Below are 17,916 nucleotides of genomic sequence, written 5' to 3'. Positions count from 1 at the left end.
GAGAAGGGGGCAAGGAAAGGAAAGTAGGATTGGAAGTGACTTGCATGTTTTTGTCTTCATTTTTTTCTCTCATAGGAGAGACAACTTGTTAATAAATGGATCACCTGCCTCTGGTACTGCCAGCCCCCCTCCTTCCGCCCCGCTTTTTTTTTTGGAGGCTGGCTGGTACAGGGATGGAACACTGGAACCTTGGTGTTATCAGCACCATGCTCTAACCAACTGAGCTAACTGGCCAGCCCCCGGTGCCATTTTAAAACAGATTTAGAGAAACCTCACTGTGAAAATTTTAGTTCTGGTTCTACTTGCACCACTGACTTTTCTGTGTGGCATGAGCTTAATCATTGGATCAGTCTGAGCTTTATCATATGCTGAGTCATGCAAAAGAGGTGGTAATGAGAAGGGAGTTTGTTTTTCAGGAGTAATTTAGGAGTCATTGCTCCATTTATTTGGGTGTCAGCCACTCAGTTTATGCGGTATCTCAGCAAATTTTTGTCCTGACCCCACCTCCCCAAAACCTTATTGACCTGATCTGTTTCTTTTTCTCCTCTGTTTGCACTGCTCTTGGCCCCCATCTAAGGGTTTATTAATGAATTAAGACCCTTTTTCCTTGGCATAAGCCCCAGAATGCTGGAGTTTGTATAAATATTATTTGGAAGTAGATTTTAGACATCTATTTTATCCATAAATATTTCTGTATTTATAAAAGATAAGGACTTTTAAAAGATACACAAAAGTGCTGTTATCACACCAAAATAACTAATTCCTATTTTCAAATATCCAGTCAGTATTCAAGTTTGTAATTTTCTTGTCTTTTTTTTTTTAACTCAGGTTTTAAATAAGGTACACAAATTGTGATCAGTGATATGTCTTTAAAAAAACTTTACGTATAATTTGCATACAATGAAACCTACTCATTTTAAGTGTAGAATTGGTTGAATTTTGAGAAATGTAGGCATCCTTGTAACCACCACCACACTCAAGATGCCACAATTTGTTTTAAGTCTCTCTTAATCTATAGGTTTTAATCTCTCTCTTCACAGTTTGTTGGAAACCAGGTTGATTGTTCTATATAGTTTGTTTTTCACAGTATGGGTTTTGCTGATTGCATTCCTGTTCTGTGGTGTATGTTAATATTGGCCTTTTATCCTTTTTATTTCCCATACATTCATAAGTGGACCTATTCTTAAATATTTTGGTAATTGTATTTCAGGTTTTCTTTGTAATCCTGTGTATTTTCTTTTACTCATTTAATACTATTTTAAGAAAGGGCTTATAGATTTCACCAGACTGTCAAAGCAGTCCATGGCACAGAAAGGTTAAGAATCACGGGTTTAGACAAACCATTAGATTAAGAATAGAAGGCCAGAAGCCTACTTAAATGCTGTTTTAGCTTTGACATATAAAGGTTGAAATAAGAAAATAAAAATCATGGGGCCTGCCCGTGGCTCAATCGGGAGAGTGCAGTGCTGATAACACCGAGGCCATGGGTTCGGATCTTGTATAGGGATGGCTGGTTCGCTCACTGGCTGAGCGTGGTGCTGACAACACCAAGCCAAGGGTTAAGATCCTTTTACCGTTCATCTAAAAAAAAAAAAAAAAAAAAAAAAAAAAAAAAAAAAATCACAAAAAAACTTAAAAGAAAGAAAGAAAGAAAATAAAAATCACTAAAAAACTTAAGGCTAGAAACCAAACAAAGATAGTGCCCTGTGAATAGCTTGATTCCCTCATGCTTCCTTTTTTTCCTCATTGTAAATTATATGATTAGCACTACTGTATTAGGGGGATTTTATTTCTGTTATTATCCCCCTACTCCATATTATCCTAGAAATCATGGAATCTTTAGTTTTGAAGGTTATTTTTTTTAGTCAGCTTGAATTCTTTCAATGAAATGAATTTCATACTTAGAATTAAATGGCTTAATAGGTGATGACTTCTTTTATAGAATTGGGCCCAGAGAGCTCCTAAAATTCAGTCAGTATGTGATGCAGTATAGAAAAGAAGACACTTTAAGTCTTGATTGACACATGTATTATCTAAAGTAGGTACCTTTAATTTCTCTCATAAATTAAGGGTTAAACTGTAAGATTTCTAACGTCTTTTCAGTATGAGAGAACTTGTTATAGCTGTCATTCTCATAGCACATCATAACACATGCCATGAAGATTAAAAAATGAGTATTAATGATCAGTTGGATTTTAAAAGAGCTTAAAATCTTGATTCTATTCTATCTAATCAATCATGTATTATGAAATAAGGATAGTCACTAGTTAAGTGAAATATTAGAAGTATTCATAAATTTCCCAAAGATTTTTTTATTTATTATTTTACTAAAAAGTAAGTCATAGGGATAGAAGTTAATTTCCTTTTCAGCCGCTGTGCTGTAGATAACACTTCTAGTAAGCCTGGTAGGTAGCAGCTTTTCAAAGTCCTTTGCATTTGCACCACGGACTCTTTATGTGGGTTTTTGCTAATTTATTATTTTTGTCTTTTGGCTTCTGCTACTTCAGCTTTTGTTCTTTGCAGCCTTCCCTTTTTGATCAGTTTGCCTTGTATGTTTTTTCTTCATCTAACTGCTTTGTTCACTGCTATTACTTTAAGAAATGATCATTAACATTCTATTTATAATTATAGTTGAGTTCTTCCCAGAAAAATACCGTGTAAATCAGACACATTTATGAAGTTATTTATGAATTATTGTGAGAACAAATGTCCAAATGTTAACTTAATGGTCATCATATCTATATTACCTATATTCCTGCACTACATTTTTTAATTCTTGCAGTACAGACTCCCCTCTTGTCCTCTTGGGGAAAATATACATTTCTCCTAAGATTGTCTAAAAGATTCAGGCTTCCTTTCAGTGGACTTCCAGGGCAAAAAAAAAAAAAAAAAGATTCAAGCTTCCTATTTGATCTAACCAGTAACCTGTAGGATCTAAAGATTACAGAGTCTTTGGAATTTTTTCTCCTAATAATTGGACAGTCTTTTCAGAGCTTTGTCAGTTGCACTTTTGTTAAAAGTTAATTTAACTTAGTAGTTTCTCATTAGATCAGTGTAAAATAATGTGTGTGTGTAAATGATTTTCTTCTCCACTATAATAATGGTGCCTGTAATAATTCCAAAGAATTTTCACATTCAGGGCTTTACTGAAAACAGATGCCTTTCCCCCAAGAGATATAGTTATCAAGTTTTTGCGTACAGGAGTCTAGGTACTCACCATGGATTCAATAAACAGAGAAGGGTTATAGTTTTATTGGTTAAATTAAGATTTTCCTCAGTCTTCAAGTTTTCTAAAACCCTTTCTAATTAGAATCAATAAATAGTTTTTCATGTAAAAAAAAAAATCTATTATGTTTATAGCAGCATTATTCACAATAGCCAAAAGGTGGAAGCAACCCTAGTGTCCATAACCAGTGAATGGATAAAGAGAATGTGTATATCAGATGTATGATAAACAGAATACATACAACAGAGCATTATTCAGCCTTAGAAGGGAAGGAAATTTTGACATGCTACAACATGGATGAATGTTGAAGACATTGTGCTAAGTGAAATAAGCCAGTCACAAAAGAGCAAATATTGTATGATCTACTTGCATGAGGTACGTAGAGTAGTCAACTTCATAGAGACAGCAGGTAGATTAGTGGTTGCTTTGTTTTTCTCACTGTTATAAGCAATGTTGTAGTAAGCAAAATTTATAGTTTGCAGACATGCAATTATCCATGTTTGATAAATTCCTATGACTGGAATTTCTAGGCATGTGCACTTAGTTTTTAATAGATACTGTTAATTGTCTTCTTAAGAGGCTTCTATAATTTATAGCTGTACAAACTGTTATGAAAGTGCCTATTTTCTCATACTCTAAAACCTAGGTATTGAAATTTTAGGTCTTTGTGTTACGTGGTACCATTTTTAAAATCTGAATTTTCAAAATTTTGAGTGAAATCGAGCAGCTTTTTTGAGTATGTTTTTTTTTTTTTAAAGATGACCGGTAAGGGGATCTTTACCCTTGACTTGGTGTTGTCAGCACCACGCTCAGCCAGTGAGCGAACCGGCCATCCCTATACAGGATCCGAACCCGTGGCCTTGGTCATCAGCACCACACTCTCCTGAGTGAGCCACAGGCCGGCCCTTGAGTATGTTTTGTTTACCATTTTTGTGTGTATATTCCTTGCCCATTTTAAAAATTGGATTATTTCTGTTGTACTTTGTTAGAGTTCCTTATCAGATAGATAATTTGCAAATATTTGGCCAGCCACCAAATTAAAAAAAAATTATCGTTATTATGCTAGCTATTTGGATTTATCTTTGACTTGCTAGTTAATTCTTAAAACTTAAGTTTTACTTTTGATTTTTTTTTTGTCCTTTTTGAGACCAGCCGCACTGCGCTCAGCCAGTGAGCGCTGTGAGCGCACCAGTCATCCCATATAGGATCTGAACCCGCGGTGGGCTGCTGCGCTCCCAGCGCCGCACTCTCCCAAGTGCGCCACGGGCTCGGCCCTTACTTTTGATTTTTAACTTAACTGATACGAGACATATGACATCACAAATATTGCCATCTTATTTGATTATGTCCAAATTGTGGGAGTCTTGTGATCTGAGTATATAATTGTCATTTATACACTGCATTTAGTATGTTGAAGTATTGGAGTATCAGCAGCTGTGAATGAAGTAGCTTTAATATCTACCTCTGTTATGATGACAAATAATAGCTTTGATTAGTTTTAAAAGAGTAAGAATTGTGCACTTAAAAATGGTTAAAATAACAAATTTTATGCTATATTTTACCACAATAAAAAAAAATTTTTTTAAATCTTGAACTTATGTGGTATAGAAAAAATGTGACTAGCTCTAATTTAAATGCTATTATTATGCATTTTTTAAATTTCTAGGGATTCTGCCTCTTGGCATACTTGAAGTATTCCCAATCACTGAAATAGGAAATAAAATAATGGTCTGACACAGAGGGGAAACCAGTCTTTTAGTTTAAATATAAAATCAAGTGGGTTGAATTATAAATTAGTAGGTCATGGGCCGGCCTGTGGCTCACTCGGGGGAGTGTGGTGCTGATAACACCAAGGCCACAGGTTCGGATCCCACATAGGGATGGCCGGTTCGCTCACTGGCTGAGCGTGGTGCTGACAACACCAACTCAAGGGTTAAGATCCCCTTACCGGTCATCTTTTAAAAAAATAAAAAAAAAATAAAAATAAAAATAAATAAATAAATAAATAAATATATAAAAAATTAGTAGGTCATAAAATTTGTTTGGTATAAAAAGATAAGTGTTAATGTTACTGCGTTGTTCCAGATAGTTTGGTGGTTGTAATGGATACATTTATTACCTGAGTTCAAAAGAGGAATGATTTTTAATCTTTTTATAATATAAAACACCAACAAACATTTATTGTCTCTACTGTTGTAGGTGGCCCAACCAAACTTTTTTTTTTTTTTTTTTTTAAAAGATGACTGGTAAGGGGATCTTAACCCTTGACTTGACTTGGTGTTGTCAGCACCATGCTCTCCCAATGAGCTAACTGGCCATCCCTATATAGGGATCCGAACCCATGGCCTTGGTGTCATCAGCACTGCACTCTCCTGAGTGAGCCATGGGCCACCCCCCCAACCAAACTTTAATGTTCACTTTATAGGCCTTTTTATTTTATCCCCTGTGGAATGCTCATTTGCTCTTCGCTTTCTGTCTGTACCTATTGATCTTTTGCTTTTGAATATGAAACAACTTGGTGATACTGGGATGGAAGGGTAGAAAAGTGGGCAGTACACAGAGCCGTTGGTAGCTTGATAAAATATGTAATCTTTGGAAATTGATACATTGGGTTTTAGATGGGTAGGTGGCCAAGTTAATTACTTTCGTCTTTAAAGGGGTTGATATTCTCCTCGTTTACAATTCTGTAATTCTTCCTCACATAGCAGGATTTTGAAACTTTGAGAGCCCCTGAAGAAGGGATCTCTTTACCTGAGAATAGAGCAGTAATGTCAGTGATCATAAAAGATTTAGACGTGGTCTTTTAACTTTAGAAGTTAACTGGGCAAATGGGATTAGATGTAAACTTTGAATATGTTATTTTTGTTAGTAGGGTTTAGTTCTGTTGTCAAGTTTCAAGAATGACTCAGGGAGGATTGTTCTCTGTGTGAAAATGAAGTATGTGACAATTCTTTGCTAACAGGTTAGTTGCAAAAGGTGGGATTAAAATTAATTATTGCATCCCTATTGATAACCCAGCCAATAAAGGTTGAATGCAGTTCCTTCTGGAAAGTAAAGGGTATTGAGAGAATTCGCTGGGTTTTTAGCATACTAATGATCTTTAAGCTTTGTTTAATGGATGTTGCTTTGGACATTGTGAGGTGAATTTCTTGCGGAGAATAGGAGGGTTCTTCTTTTCACCTATCAGGAAACTGGAAATCGTAGATAAATTAGGCTATGGATCTTTGATTTGTTCCCTGATATGCAAGTGTCTAGAACAGCACCTTTTAAAACCATATAATTAATAACTGAGTCAGGATCAGGACCCTAGTCTCTTTTCTCATAGTCCCATACATTTTTTCCACCATGTAACTTTGCTCTCAAATGTAAAATCTGATGCCTTTAATATACTGAAATTACACTCTCAGAGAACTTCTAAGGACTGTCTTGTTATGTAAATTGTCATATAAATTGTTATATAAGTTGTGCGTGTTATATAAATTGTCAAATGTTGAAAGGAGATCAAACATGCAGGAAACCTGGCATTATTTTGGGTAATTTTTTGTTCTATCTTGAAAACTTAGAATATAGTGTATGTTGATCAATTTAATATTTTAGTGATGGTGAAGATTTTTGAACAAGCAAATCAGTACTAGTACTGTTTTATAAATTGTGTGTTTTTTTTTTTTTTTTTTAAAGGATGACCAGTAAGTGGATCTCAACCCTTGGCTTGGTGTTGTCAGCACCACTCTCAGCCAGTGAGCCAACCGGCCATCCCTATATAGGATGAGGTTACAAGGCTGCACTCTAACCAACTGAGCTAACCGGCCAGCCCAGAAATGTGTTACTTTGGAATGAGCAGACGATATCTGGACATCTCATTTACTGGTTGAGTTTTCATGGATATGAAGATTTAAGCAGCCTTTTTAAAATTAAAATTTGGGAGTTTCTAGTCTTCTCACTATAGAATAATATTGTAGATGTGTGATAACTGACCAAGTTCTCCTTTGTTAAATTTGGAGATAATTTGTATTTTGTTTCTGAAGTGTACTTTCCTTATATAAAAATGCAATGAACAGTGAGGAAGAAGTATGCTTTGATTGTGTCCTGTGTACATACATCTATGCATTGAATATTTTGTTGTTCATTTTATATGCATTCTATTGCATTTAGTTCTTTATTATTTAGGATTTAAGTTTAAACATTTGTTTCCCTTGTTGCTAACTGACATTTTTTGGTGGGTAGTTGGTTACTGCCTCCCTCTATTTTCTTATTCTTATATTTTTTATTTTTAAAAAGTTTAATTAATTAATTTTTTTTTTTTGGTAGTGGTTGGCCAGTACAAGGATTTGAACCCTTTGGCGATACCATGTTCTAACCAACTGAGCCAACTGGCCAGACTGTTTTTTTTTTATTAGGTAGGAGAAAAATCTATATGAATTTGGGTTTGGAGATAAACTCTGTGTGTGTGTATAGGGAGGGTGTAAAATATACATACTATAAAATTTTTCATTTTAACCATTTTTAAATGTACAATTCAGTAGCATTAAGTATATTCACAGTATTGTGTAACCATCGTACTATTTCCAGAACTTTTAAATCATCCTTTACAGAAACTACCCATTAAGCAGTAACTCCCTATTCCCGTCTTCCCCCAGCTCCTGGTAACCTTTATTCTACTTTCTGTCTGTATGAATTTGCCTATTCTACTTACCTCATGTAACTGGAATCATATACTGTTTGTCCAGTTGTAGCATGTATCAGAACTTCTTTCCTTTTTATATCTTAGTATAATATTCCCTTGTAAGTATATACTGCATTTTGTTTATCCGTTCATCCATTGATGGACATTTGGGTTGTTTCCACTCTTGACTACTTTGAGTAATGCTACACTGAATGTTGGTGGACACATATCTGTTTGAGCCCCAGTTTTCAGTTCTTTGGGGTATATACCTAGGAGTGGAATTGCTGGGTGATATAGTAATTCTATGCTTAATTTTTCTGAGAAAATGCCAAACTTTTTCATAGTTGCTTCTGCACTGTTTTACATTTCCACCAGCTATGCATGAGGATTTAGATTTCTCCATATCCTTGCTAACGCTTTTTTTTTTTTTTTTTTAAGGTTTTGGTTATTTTGTTGTTTTTTATTTTTTGGTTTTTGAAATAGCCATCCTAGTAGTGTGAGGTATCTGATTTTGATTTTGATTTGCATTTGCCTAGTGACTAATGATTTTGAGCATCTTTTCATGTGCTTGTTTGCCATCTGTGCATCTTTGATAAAGCGTTTTGCCCATTTTTTTAAAAAATGGATTGAATTGTAAGATTTCTTGTATTTTAGTTACAAGTCTTTTGTCAAATACATTGGAAGGTATTTTGTGTTTGTAAGAAAGAATTATTTCAATTTCTATCAGTTTTTTTCTAAATTAAAAAGTTCCAGGGCCGGCCCGTGGCTCACTCGGTAGAGTGCGGTGCTGATAACACCAAGGCCATGGGTTCGGATCCCATATAGGGATGGCCGGTTCACTCACTGGGTGAGTGTGGTGCTGACAACACCAAGTCAAGGGTTAAGATCCCCTTACCGGTCATCTTTAAAAAAAAAAAAAAAAAGTTCCTTTCACCAATTAATTTATGCCAAGTAGTTTTGTTACTTCTAATTCAGTTTCCTGATGAAACTTTGTATGTTTCCTTTGTAAGAGGTGGTTACTTAAATTTTACTAGGGGATATAAAAAAGAAAAGTTCTGCTTTCTGATAATGTCAACTTCTTCGGGGGAAGTATAAAATTATGATCGTGGATTGTCAGCAAATAGGAGTGCTATATTTAAAAGTGCTTGTGCCTGCCTGTCTAAAATGCCAAATTGCAAGTACATGAAATATAATTATTAACCCTAATGAAATTTACAGAATTTTCATGAATTTTTCTTAGTGGTTCTAAATTTTATTTCTCACGTGCATGCTTCAAAATATAAATGGTGTCCTAAAATTTTTCTTTATAGACTAGTACACATTTTTTTTTTTTTGGAATAAAAGTTAGGATGTATGGTCTAGCAAAGATTTTCTCAGATTTGTTAATTGATATGAAAAACTATTTTAATTTTGCCTAAATCATAAATTTAATAGTTTTCTTTTACCCCCTGGAGAAAGAAAGATAGCAAAAAATTACATTAAAAAATTAGACTGTCACTTGCAAACGGATGCACAAAATATTTGAATTTATTTTTGCTTCTTTAAAGAGAGTTTGAAAGCATCTCATTTTTTCAGTAACATTTTCATTTAATTAAAATGAAATATGTAAAATAGCTAGGTATAGTTACAGTTTTTATTTTAATAGAAGTCTTTTAAGATTTTAAAACTACTTTGATTCTATCATAGGTTCAGTAACATTTTTTTGAGTGTAAAAATGCCTAAAAACTTCAGAGAGATTTATTTCAGTAAGTGTTCTGGAAAGTTTAAGGGGAATTTAGTAAATATTATATTTAAGAAATGAGAGTAATATAATAACTTAGTGCAAATACTTGCCACAGAGAGGAAAATATAAGTGTAAAAGAAGAGTCATTTTAAAAGTCACTTTGCAACCCCTTCCCCATACTTACATAATGTAAATGTCTGTAAAAATAAACATTTTAAAAACTCATTTTTGAAAATTATTCATATACAACAATAACGTTGACTTTATTTTTTCCAGATATGGCCGTGTGGAAAGTGTCAAAATTCTCCCCAAGAGGGGATCTGAAGGAGGAGTGGCTGCCTTTGTGGATTTTGTGGACATCAAAAGTGCACAGAAAGCTCACAACTCAGTCAACAAAATGGGAGATAGAGACCTACGCACGGATTATAATGAACCAGGCACCATTCCGAGTGCTGCTCGGGGATTGGATGATACAGTTTCCATAGCATCTCGTAGTAGAGAGGTTTCTGGGTTCAGAGGAGGTGGGGGAGGGCCTGCTTATGGCCCTCCACCATCACTTCATGCACGAGAAGGACGTTATGAGCGGAGACTTGATGGGTAAGTTCCAAGGTTTCTGTAGGCAGGTATTTTGTATTTGATATGGTGAGAAACAGAAACTCATATTTAGGGGCCCCAGATGGATTTAAAGTTTTGGGCATTCTCAATGTTTCCTATTTTGGGTTGGAAACGGAAGTGATTTCTATCCCAGTGGCTGGTATCTCATGGAATCCTAGAGGATATTTCCTGCAGCTGATTGGATATCTTACTCCTGAGATATAAAATTGTGGAAGATCTATGGCAGCATCATTTTTGGAGTTACCTGTCTTCTAGAATTAATTATTCCTTCTCTTGGATAATGTTAAGGCCTTCCTTGGATATATCCTTTCTATCTGATGGAGCTACTTGGCTACAGTTTTTGTGGTTGTACTATATGGAATATTTCTGGAATATTAGAGCCTACAGATTCTTTTAGAAGTTGATATCTGCTTCTCCATTTCACTATATAAAGTGTACAAATAAATTGGATTGTCACCAAAAAATCTAGCAGATCATAATCATTCAACCACTTGGATTCTACAAACAATACTTTTACATGGAAATGCATACTTGGATGAAGAGGAGAGAAGTCAATGTTTGATTTTTCCATTTTGGATCTACACAGTTTCGATATTGTTGGAATTATACTCCTTGATGGAATGGGGGAAAATTGAGATGATGGACAATCCTAAGTCCTGGAATATAGCCATTATTTGCTAATTGCTGGAATGTATGGGATGTCGTATTGTCAAGACTCCATAAGCCCAGGGAAGAGGATTACTACCTCATTTCTTAAGCAAGCTGCTGTCCAATTAAAGGTACTTTAGCTTTGAACACATGGTGATGATCAGTTGTGGATACAGCAGTCAAAATGGACTGGGCTGGATGGCTATAAAAGTGAACAATTGGAGAACGACTGTGCTTTCCTCATTTGTTGGAGTTGTAGAGAATGTTTCCTCTTCTGCCAGCTTGCTGATTCGTACTTAGGGCTGGAAATTTTTGTGAATGTGGATCAATTTATAATTGTCTGCTATCTCAAGAAAGAAGTCTGGGGGTTTGAGAGTTACAGTTTCTCTGGGACTACTTGCTTCCAGTGGAATTATTTTGTCTGGTCACTAAGATTTTTTTTTTCTTGTGGTTCATCTAAATATCATTTGACACCCTTGCCCATTAAGAAGGTGGATTACCCCCATAAGAGGGGCCAAAATTGGGGAAGTTATGTTCACAATTCTCTCCCTAGATTTAATTGGGATTATAGGTCGTGTTTCCACACTTGGAAAAGGTTGGTATGTCCTGACCTGTGTATATTAGCCCCTCTCCTAACCCAAGTCAAACTCTCTCTTTTTCCCCCCCACTAACTCTAGAAGTATTTAGTACTAATAGATGAATCAAAGAATAGCCATTAGATTTCAGCTCTGCTAGCTCTTGTGCCTGCCTTCTGTATCTTCCTAATGGTTAAGAACTTTGCATATTTATAAAATGTCAGCTGTAGTAGTAATTCCAGAACTTTTGCCTCTTGCTTTTGTTATGTCATTAATAATGGCTTTCACTGATTAACATTTGATAGGTTTCTAAATGGATTATTTATGTCATTTTCTGTTAAGTCTCTAAAGAAACCCTCTTATTTGTTAGACATTGAAATATCCATATTGCAGAATTATGCATGAAAAAGGAGAAAGTTATTTAATACATTTAAGTAGGAAAGATAATTGAATTTTTTGCCGTGCCAGTTGCTTTTCGTAATAGGAAAAATAGCCTAGGAAGGTGGGGTTGCTTCTAAGTGAAACAGTTGTGTGAATGAATTTTAGTGAAGAGATTTGGAATCTAGGTATATATTGGGAACATATTAATTGTTATGAAATTTTACCAAATATTCTTCATTGGAGAGAGTCTAATTCTTTATTTTTCATGATTCCTTAATCCCTTTTGATAGAAGATAGATCCAAAGATGAAGAGAAACTCAAGTGAAATGGTCTTTTAGAAACTCAGGAGCTGAGTTTTAGTTCCCTACAAAAGTAGAGAACTTAGGATTTCTTCATAGGATTAGAATTTTTTTTTTCCTTTTTGTCTTTTTTCGTGACCGGTGATGGGATCGCAACCCTCAGTGTCGCGCCCGTACCGCGACCGGCAACAGGATCTCAACCCTCGGTGTCGCGCCCGCACCGCGCTCAACCAGTGAGTGGACCGGTCTCTATACGGGATCCGAACCCTCGGCGGGAGCGCCACTGCGCTCCCAAGCGTCGCACTCTATAGAGTGTGCCACCGGCCTGGCCCAGAATTTTTTATATTAACATATAATTGCATGTGTTTAATTGTACATGCAACACTTTTTGTGCTCTTGGGTTGACAAATATTCACATCCCACTAAAGTATTTTTAAAATTAATTTAAGCCATTGCTAATAGCAGCCTTAGAATATCTTACAGTTCCCAACATTACCTAATTTTATCATGGGCAATTTGAATATAGCTAAAAGCCAAGAGAGCATATTTCCTGTAATCATTAAATATATACATTAACAAACTGAATCATGGAATAGATATTTTAAAAATTATGTGGAATTTGATAGCATAAGAAGATAACTTTTATTCTTAGTTAAATTTACATAGAATAACATGTGGTGACCCAATATTTTGAAATCCTAAATTTTTTTTTATTTTGAGATTCCATTTTTATTATTAAATGTAAGTGTTTGGACACAGCAATTTTGTAGTGTAGTAATTTTTTATAATGACCCAAGCAGTCAAACGTTAATGAGAAAAAGTTGCATTTAAAAATTTTTTTCTGGGACCAGCCCGTGGCGCACTCGGGAGAGTGCAGCGCTGGGAGCGCAGCAGCACTCCCACCACGGGTTCGGATCCTATATAGGGATGGCCGGTGCGCTCACTGGCTGAGCGCAGTGCGGCCGAGCTCAAAAAAAAAAAAAAAAAATTTTTTTTCCTGAACTTCATTGAAAAGTCCTTTGTAGTGTGGGACATGCACTGCAGCAGGGCTTTCATGTCTATGTTAAAATGGAAATGTGGCCTAAAATAAATTTGCAAGTAAAAAAACGTTTGGTACATATTTTAATCAGATGAAAGTAACAAAAGTTCATATTAAAATTAGTCTCTTCTTGCTCCATTAAACTTAAAATGAAAAGGAGATGGTATATTATATTTCTCTATGCAAGTCAGAAAATCCCTAATAAAATGAGCAACTGACCTACGCAACACTAGTCATGAAAGCCCAATATACAATTAAAACAATGATTGCTCAGCTGTGAAAATACTTTTTTTGAGTCAAGTAAAATGGTAATCTTGTTAGTGTTTGCTTACTAAGTAGGTTAATGCTATTTAGAAAATGACCATTTGCTAAGACAAAGACAATGCTCAAGTGAATGTTTGCATGACTTGCTTTTAGTTTTGCTTGCTCCTTTCTGATTAAATATTTTCCCCCCTCCTAAATGCAGGGCTTCAGATAACAGGGAGCGTGCTTATGAACATAGTGCCTATGGACACCATGAACGGGGGACAGGAGGATTTGATCGGACAAGACATTACGATCAGGATTACTATAGAGATCCTCGAGAGCGGACTTTACAACATGGGCTCTATTATACTTCTCGGAGTCGAAGTCCAAACCGCTTTGATGCTCATGACCCCCGATACGAACCTAGGGCTCGGGAGCAGTTTTCCCTGCCCAGTGCTGTACACAGGGATATCTACAGGGATGATATTACCCGGGAGGTACGAGGCAGAAGGCCAGAGCGGAATTACCAGCACAGCAGGAGTCGGTCACCTCATTCATCCCAGTCTAGAAATCAGTCTCCTCAGAGACTGGCTAGCCAAGCGTCTAGACCCGCAAGGTCCCCTAGCGGCAGCGGCTCTAGGAGTAGATCCTCCAGTAGTGATTCAATCAGCAGCAGCAGTAGTACCAGCAGTGACAGGTAGGTTAACAGCCTTTTGTTTTAACAGACGAGCTGTTAAATAAATTCTCAATGATCAATGGTAATGTTTTTTAGCATAGTAATATTTTTTGAAAGAAAGCAGTCTTGGCTCATATATGTAATGAGTAAAGAAACTTTGATTACCATGTGGCCATTGAATTAATCATTCTGTTAAGTATTTGAAGCTAAGTGATGATTTGCAGATGCTGTTTCATTCTCCAGATGCTCAATATTAAAATTAAATTGCCGAAAAGGAAGAGAAGTGATGACTTTAGCTGTGTGAGGCTAATCTTCTGACACTGAAATTGTGGTATCTTTTTAAAGTTTTTTATTTCTTAGGTGTATAATACCAATTTATTCATATTATTTTGGCTGTATATTTGTAAAGGCTATTTGGTTGTATGTATTGATGAAATATATTGTTGACACTTATTTTCAAAGACTAAACATCTTTTTTTGTTTTTTTTCCCTTTTTTCCTTTTTTTAAAGAGATGACCGGTAAGGGGGTCTTAACCCTTGAGTTGGTGTTGTCAGCACCACACTCTCCCAAGTAAGCCATGGGCCAGCCCTAGGACTAAACATCTTAAGAGTACATTTTAACTAATTTTAACTTCAAGATGGTAGCCAGTTTATATAAACCCAAGTGGAGAGGCTTGCTTTAAATGCAGGTTGTAAGTTTCCTGTTGGGCTGGCCAGTTAGTGCAGGTGGTTACAGCATAGCCTTATAACGCCAACATCACAGGTTGGGATCCTGGTACTGGCCAGCCGCCAAAAACAGCCCCTCTGGCCCCCCAAATGTTTCCTGTTCTCTAAGGCTGAATAACCTCATTTTGTTAGTTGTGAACTTTTTTTTTTTAATAAAGGAGTTTTATCGTAAAGGTTAAAAATAGTAAGTGGAAGATAATCTTAAGGAAACAGCTTAGAAGTTAAGTATATGGGTTTTGAAATCACAGATCTAGAAAGATGGTATAGATTACTTTATTTCTTAATTTTTTTTTTTTTAAAAAGATGACCAGCAAGGGGATCTTAACCCTTGTCTTGGTGTTGTCAGCATCACACTCTCCCAAGTGAGCTAACCGGCCATCCCTATGTAGGGATCCAAACCCGTGGCCTTGGCATTATCAGTACCACGCTCTCCCAAGTGAGCCATGGGCCGGCCCTGGTATAGTTACTTTAGAAATATTGGACAAGCTGGGCCGGCCTGTGGCTCACTCGGGAGAGTGTGGTGCTGATAATGCCAAGGCCACGGGTTCGGATCCCATATAGGGATGGCCAGTTGGCTCACTGGGTGAGCATGGTGCTGACAACACCAAGTCAAGGGTTAAGATCCCCTTACCGGTCATCTTTAAAAAAGAAAAAAAAAAGAAAAGAAATATTGGACAAGTTAGTTAAGCTCTCTAGGTCTCAGCTTTCTCATCTCTAATAGGAACCTTACTTCATAAAGTTATTGTGAAGATTAAAATGAAAATTGCGTGTAAAGTGCTTACCTTGATACCTAGTACATGTTAAATAAATACTGCCCTTAATAATTGCTAGCTGTTGTTATGATGTCAGATATTAATAGTCTTTGGACATTTCCAGTCAACGTTTATTATTTTAAATTTATGGGATACAAATTCTTGAAACTGATTAAAAGGCCCAGGTTATTTTTTCTTTTAGTATTGCCTGCCAAGAATTAATTTAAGAAAATAAATGGTAATGTAAATTGAATGGTTCTTTTTAGGCTTCCTAAGTTTTCTAATTCAAAATAATAAATGGAAACATCTTGTATACATATCTGCCTATCTAGGTATAATTGAAACATTCTGAACAATGTTGCATATTAAAATGAAATAGGCACTTAGTTTAGGAAGTCAGGAAAGATAGGTTCTGGCTCCAGCTTTGCAGCTTTTTGACATGGATGAAAACCCTTAACTTGTCTTGATTTCATTTGGCATATTGTCTAGATAAATGATTGACAAAGTTAATTTGAATCCTATATACTAATTATAGACTCTTGTTGTATTTCACTTTCTCCTGTATAGAATTGTCTAAAATACTCAAATTTTTGTTATTTTCCCCAAACCTACCTCATTAAAGGGATGCCACTGTTTTCCATTGGATTGAGACTTATCAAAAAGACAATCTATTGTGTTGGTGTTGAAGTTAGAGGAGAAACAGTGATACAAGGCCTTCAGAGTGGCATTACACTTTGGTGGAAATTACAGTGGTTTGGGATCTAGCCCTCAGAATTGTAGGCTCAAAAGCTCGAACCCAGAGAAGATCTGATGAATTTCATGGAGCTAGTCTTTGCTTACATAATTTAAAAATGTAGCTCTATGCTTCTGAATATTTACAGTCAGAAAGATAACTGCCATAAAGGCAGAATGCACTTGGAGAGCAAGAGGACTTTTGATGATTACTATATCAAGTTAATAGTAGATAGATTTATCCACTTATACCAAAGGATGCAACCTGGAGGTTTGGAAGGCCACATTTGACCATCAGACAAGTTTAATTTGCCTTGCATTGTGGTTTAAATTTAAATTATTGCCAGTGTTTACAAATCTGGAGTTTCTCCTAAGAGCCCAGATTTGGACTCTTTGTGTGTTCCTTCCCTCTGATTTGCACTGTAGAGACATATCCAACAAGGAGGTAGGGGTACTGAAATTTGCTGGTTGAAGGCAACTTCTTCCTGTGAGCTTGATGAAGAATCACTAACAGACTCTTGGCTCTGTTTCCCCCTTTCCTGTGTCTGTTTAGATTCTTCTGTTAAAATGTTTTTTTTTTTTTCTTCTGAGAGGTTATAGCACATTTACTTAGGTTATTGGTTTCCTTTTATATATAGTCATATTTTTTAGACCTAACAGATTTCAACTGTATATTTACAGGTTTCTTTTAGTTGGCTACTTGAACCTCATTCATTATTTTACTGATTCCTTCTATTTATTTATTTACTTTTTTTGGTCTTTTTTGTTTGTTTGGGGTTTTTTTTCAACTTTTTTTTTTTCCCCTCTAAATTTTGGGTTTTTTGTTTTTGAATTTGGCAGCTGGCCAGCAAGGGGATCTGAACCCTTGACCTTGGTGTTATCAGCATCATGCTCTAATCAAATGAACTAACCAGCTATCCCTGATTCCTTCTAGTTCTACCCGTGTGATAACTTTTATGTTTTATGTAATGACAGCTTTTGTATCTCTACAAAAAAGAACAGTGGGGGCCAGCCCATTGCTCACTCGGGAGAGTGTGGTGCTGATAACACCAAGGCCATGGGTTCGAATCCCTATATGGGGATGGCTGGTTTGCTCACTTGGGAGAGCGTGGTGCTGATAACACCAAGCCAAGGGTTAAGATCCCCTTACTGGTCATCTTTAAAAAAAAAAAAGAAAAAGAACAGTGGGAGAACAGAAAGTGAATTATTTTGACTACTGGAGAAATCTGAGAGGTAGCATTTGTTTGAACTATTAAGGGTACATAGGACTCCAACAAGAAGAGAAAGAAGAGTTTTAGGCTAGATGGAACATCGTGGGCAGAAGGAACAACCTGAAGGAATACAAAATAGGTAGAAGAATATTTTGATAACAGCAAATAATTTAGAATGGTTTAACCATGCTAATGATTTGGGGTTTTATTATGTATGACAGAGATGAGTTGTTAAAAGATTTTAGAAGGGGGGCCGGCCCGGTGGCGCACTGGATAGTGCGCCGCTTGGGAAGCGCGGCGGCGCTCCCGTCCGAGGGTTCGGATCCCATAAAGACGTATATTACTACAGGTTGAATATCCCTTATCTGAAATGCTTGTTATCAGAAGGGTTTTGAACTTCAGAT

At 36.1% G+C, this 17,916-nt stretch overlaps 1 protein-coding gene across 1 annotated transcript in view; it reads left to right on the top strand.

Annotated features, from left to right (window-relative positions):
* Positions 1-9,997: 9,997 nt before the first annotated feature.
* Positions 9,998-17,916, top strand: part of SPEN (spen family transcriptional repressor) — a 58,771-nt gene continuing 50,852 nt past the window's right edge. Inside the window, exons 1-2 of the mRNA XM_008588830.1 lie at positions 9,998-10,209; positions 13,636-14,112. Of these exons, the coding sequence (XP_008587052.1) occupies positions 10,010-10,209; positions 13,636-14,112 (677 nt within the window). The 5' untranslated portion in view covers positions 9,998-10,009. The remainder of the gene's footprint in view (positions 10,210-13,635; positions 14,113-17,916) is intronic.

Source organism: Galeopterus variegatus, unplaced genomic scaffold (assembly GCF_000696425.1).
Source record: "Galeopterus variegatus unplaced genomic scaffold, G_variegatus-3.0.2 Scaffold5054, whole genome shotgun sequence".
Classification (NCBI taxonomy): Eukaryota; Metazoa; Chordata; class Mammalia; order Dermoptera; family Cynocephalidae; genus Galeopterus; species Galeopterus variegatus.
This window is presented reverse-complemented; position numbering and strand designations above follow the sequence as displayed.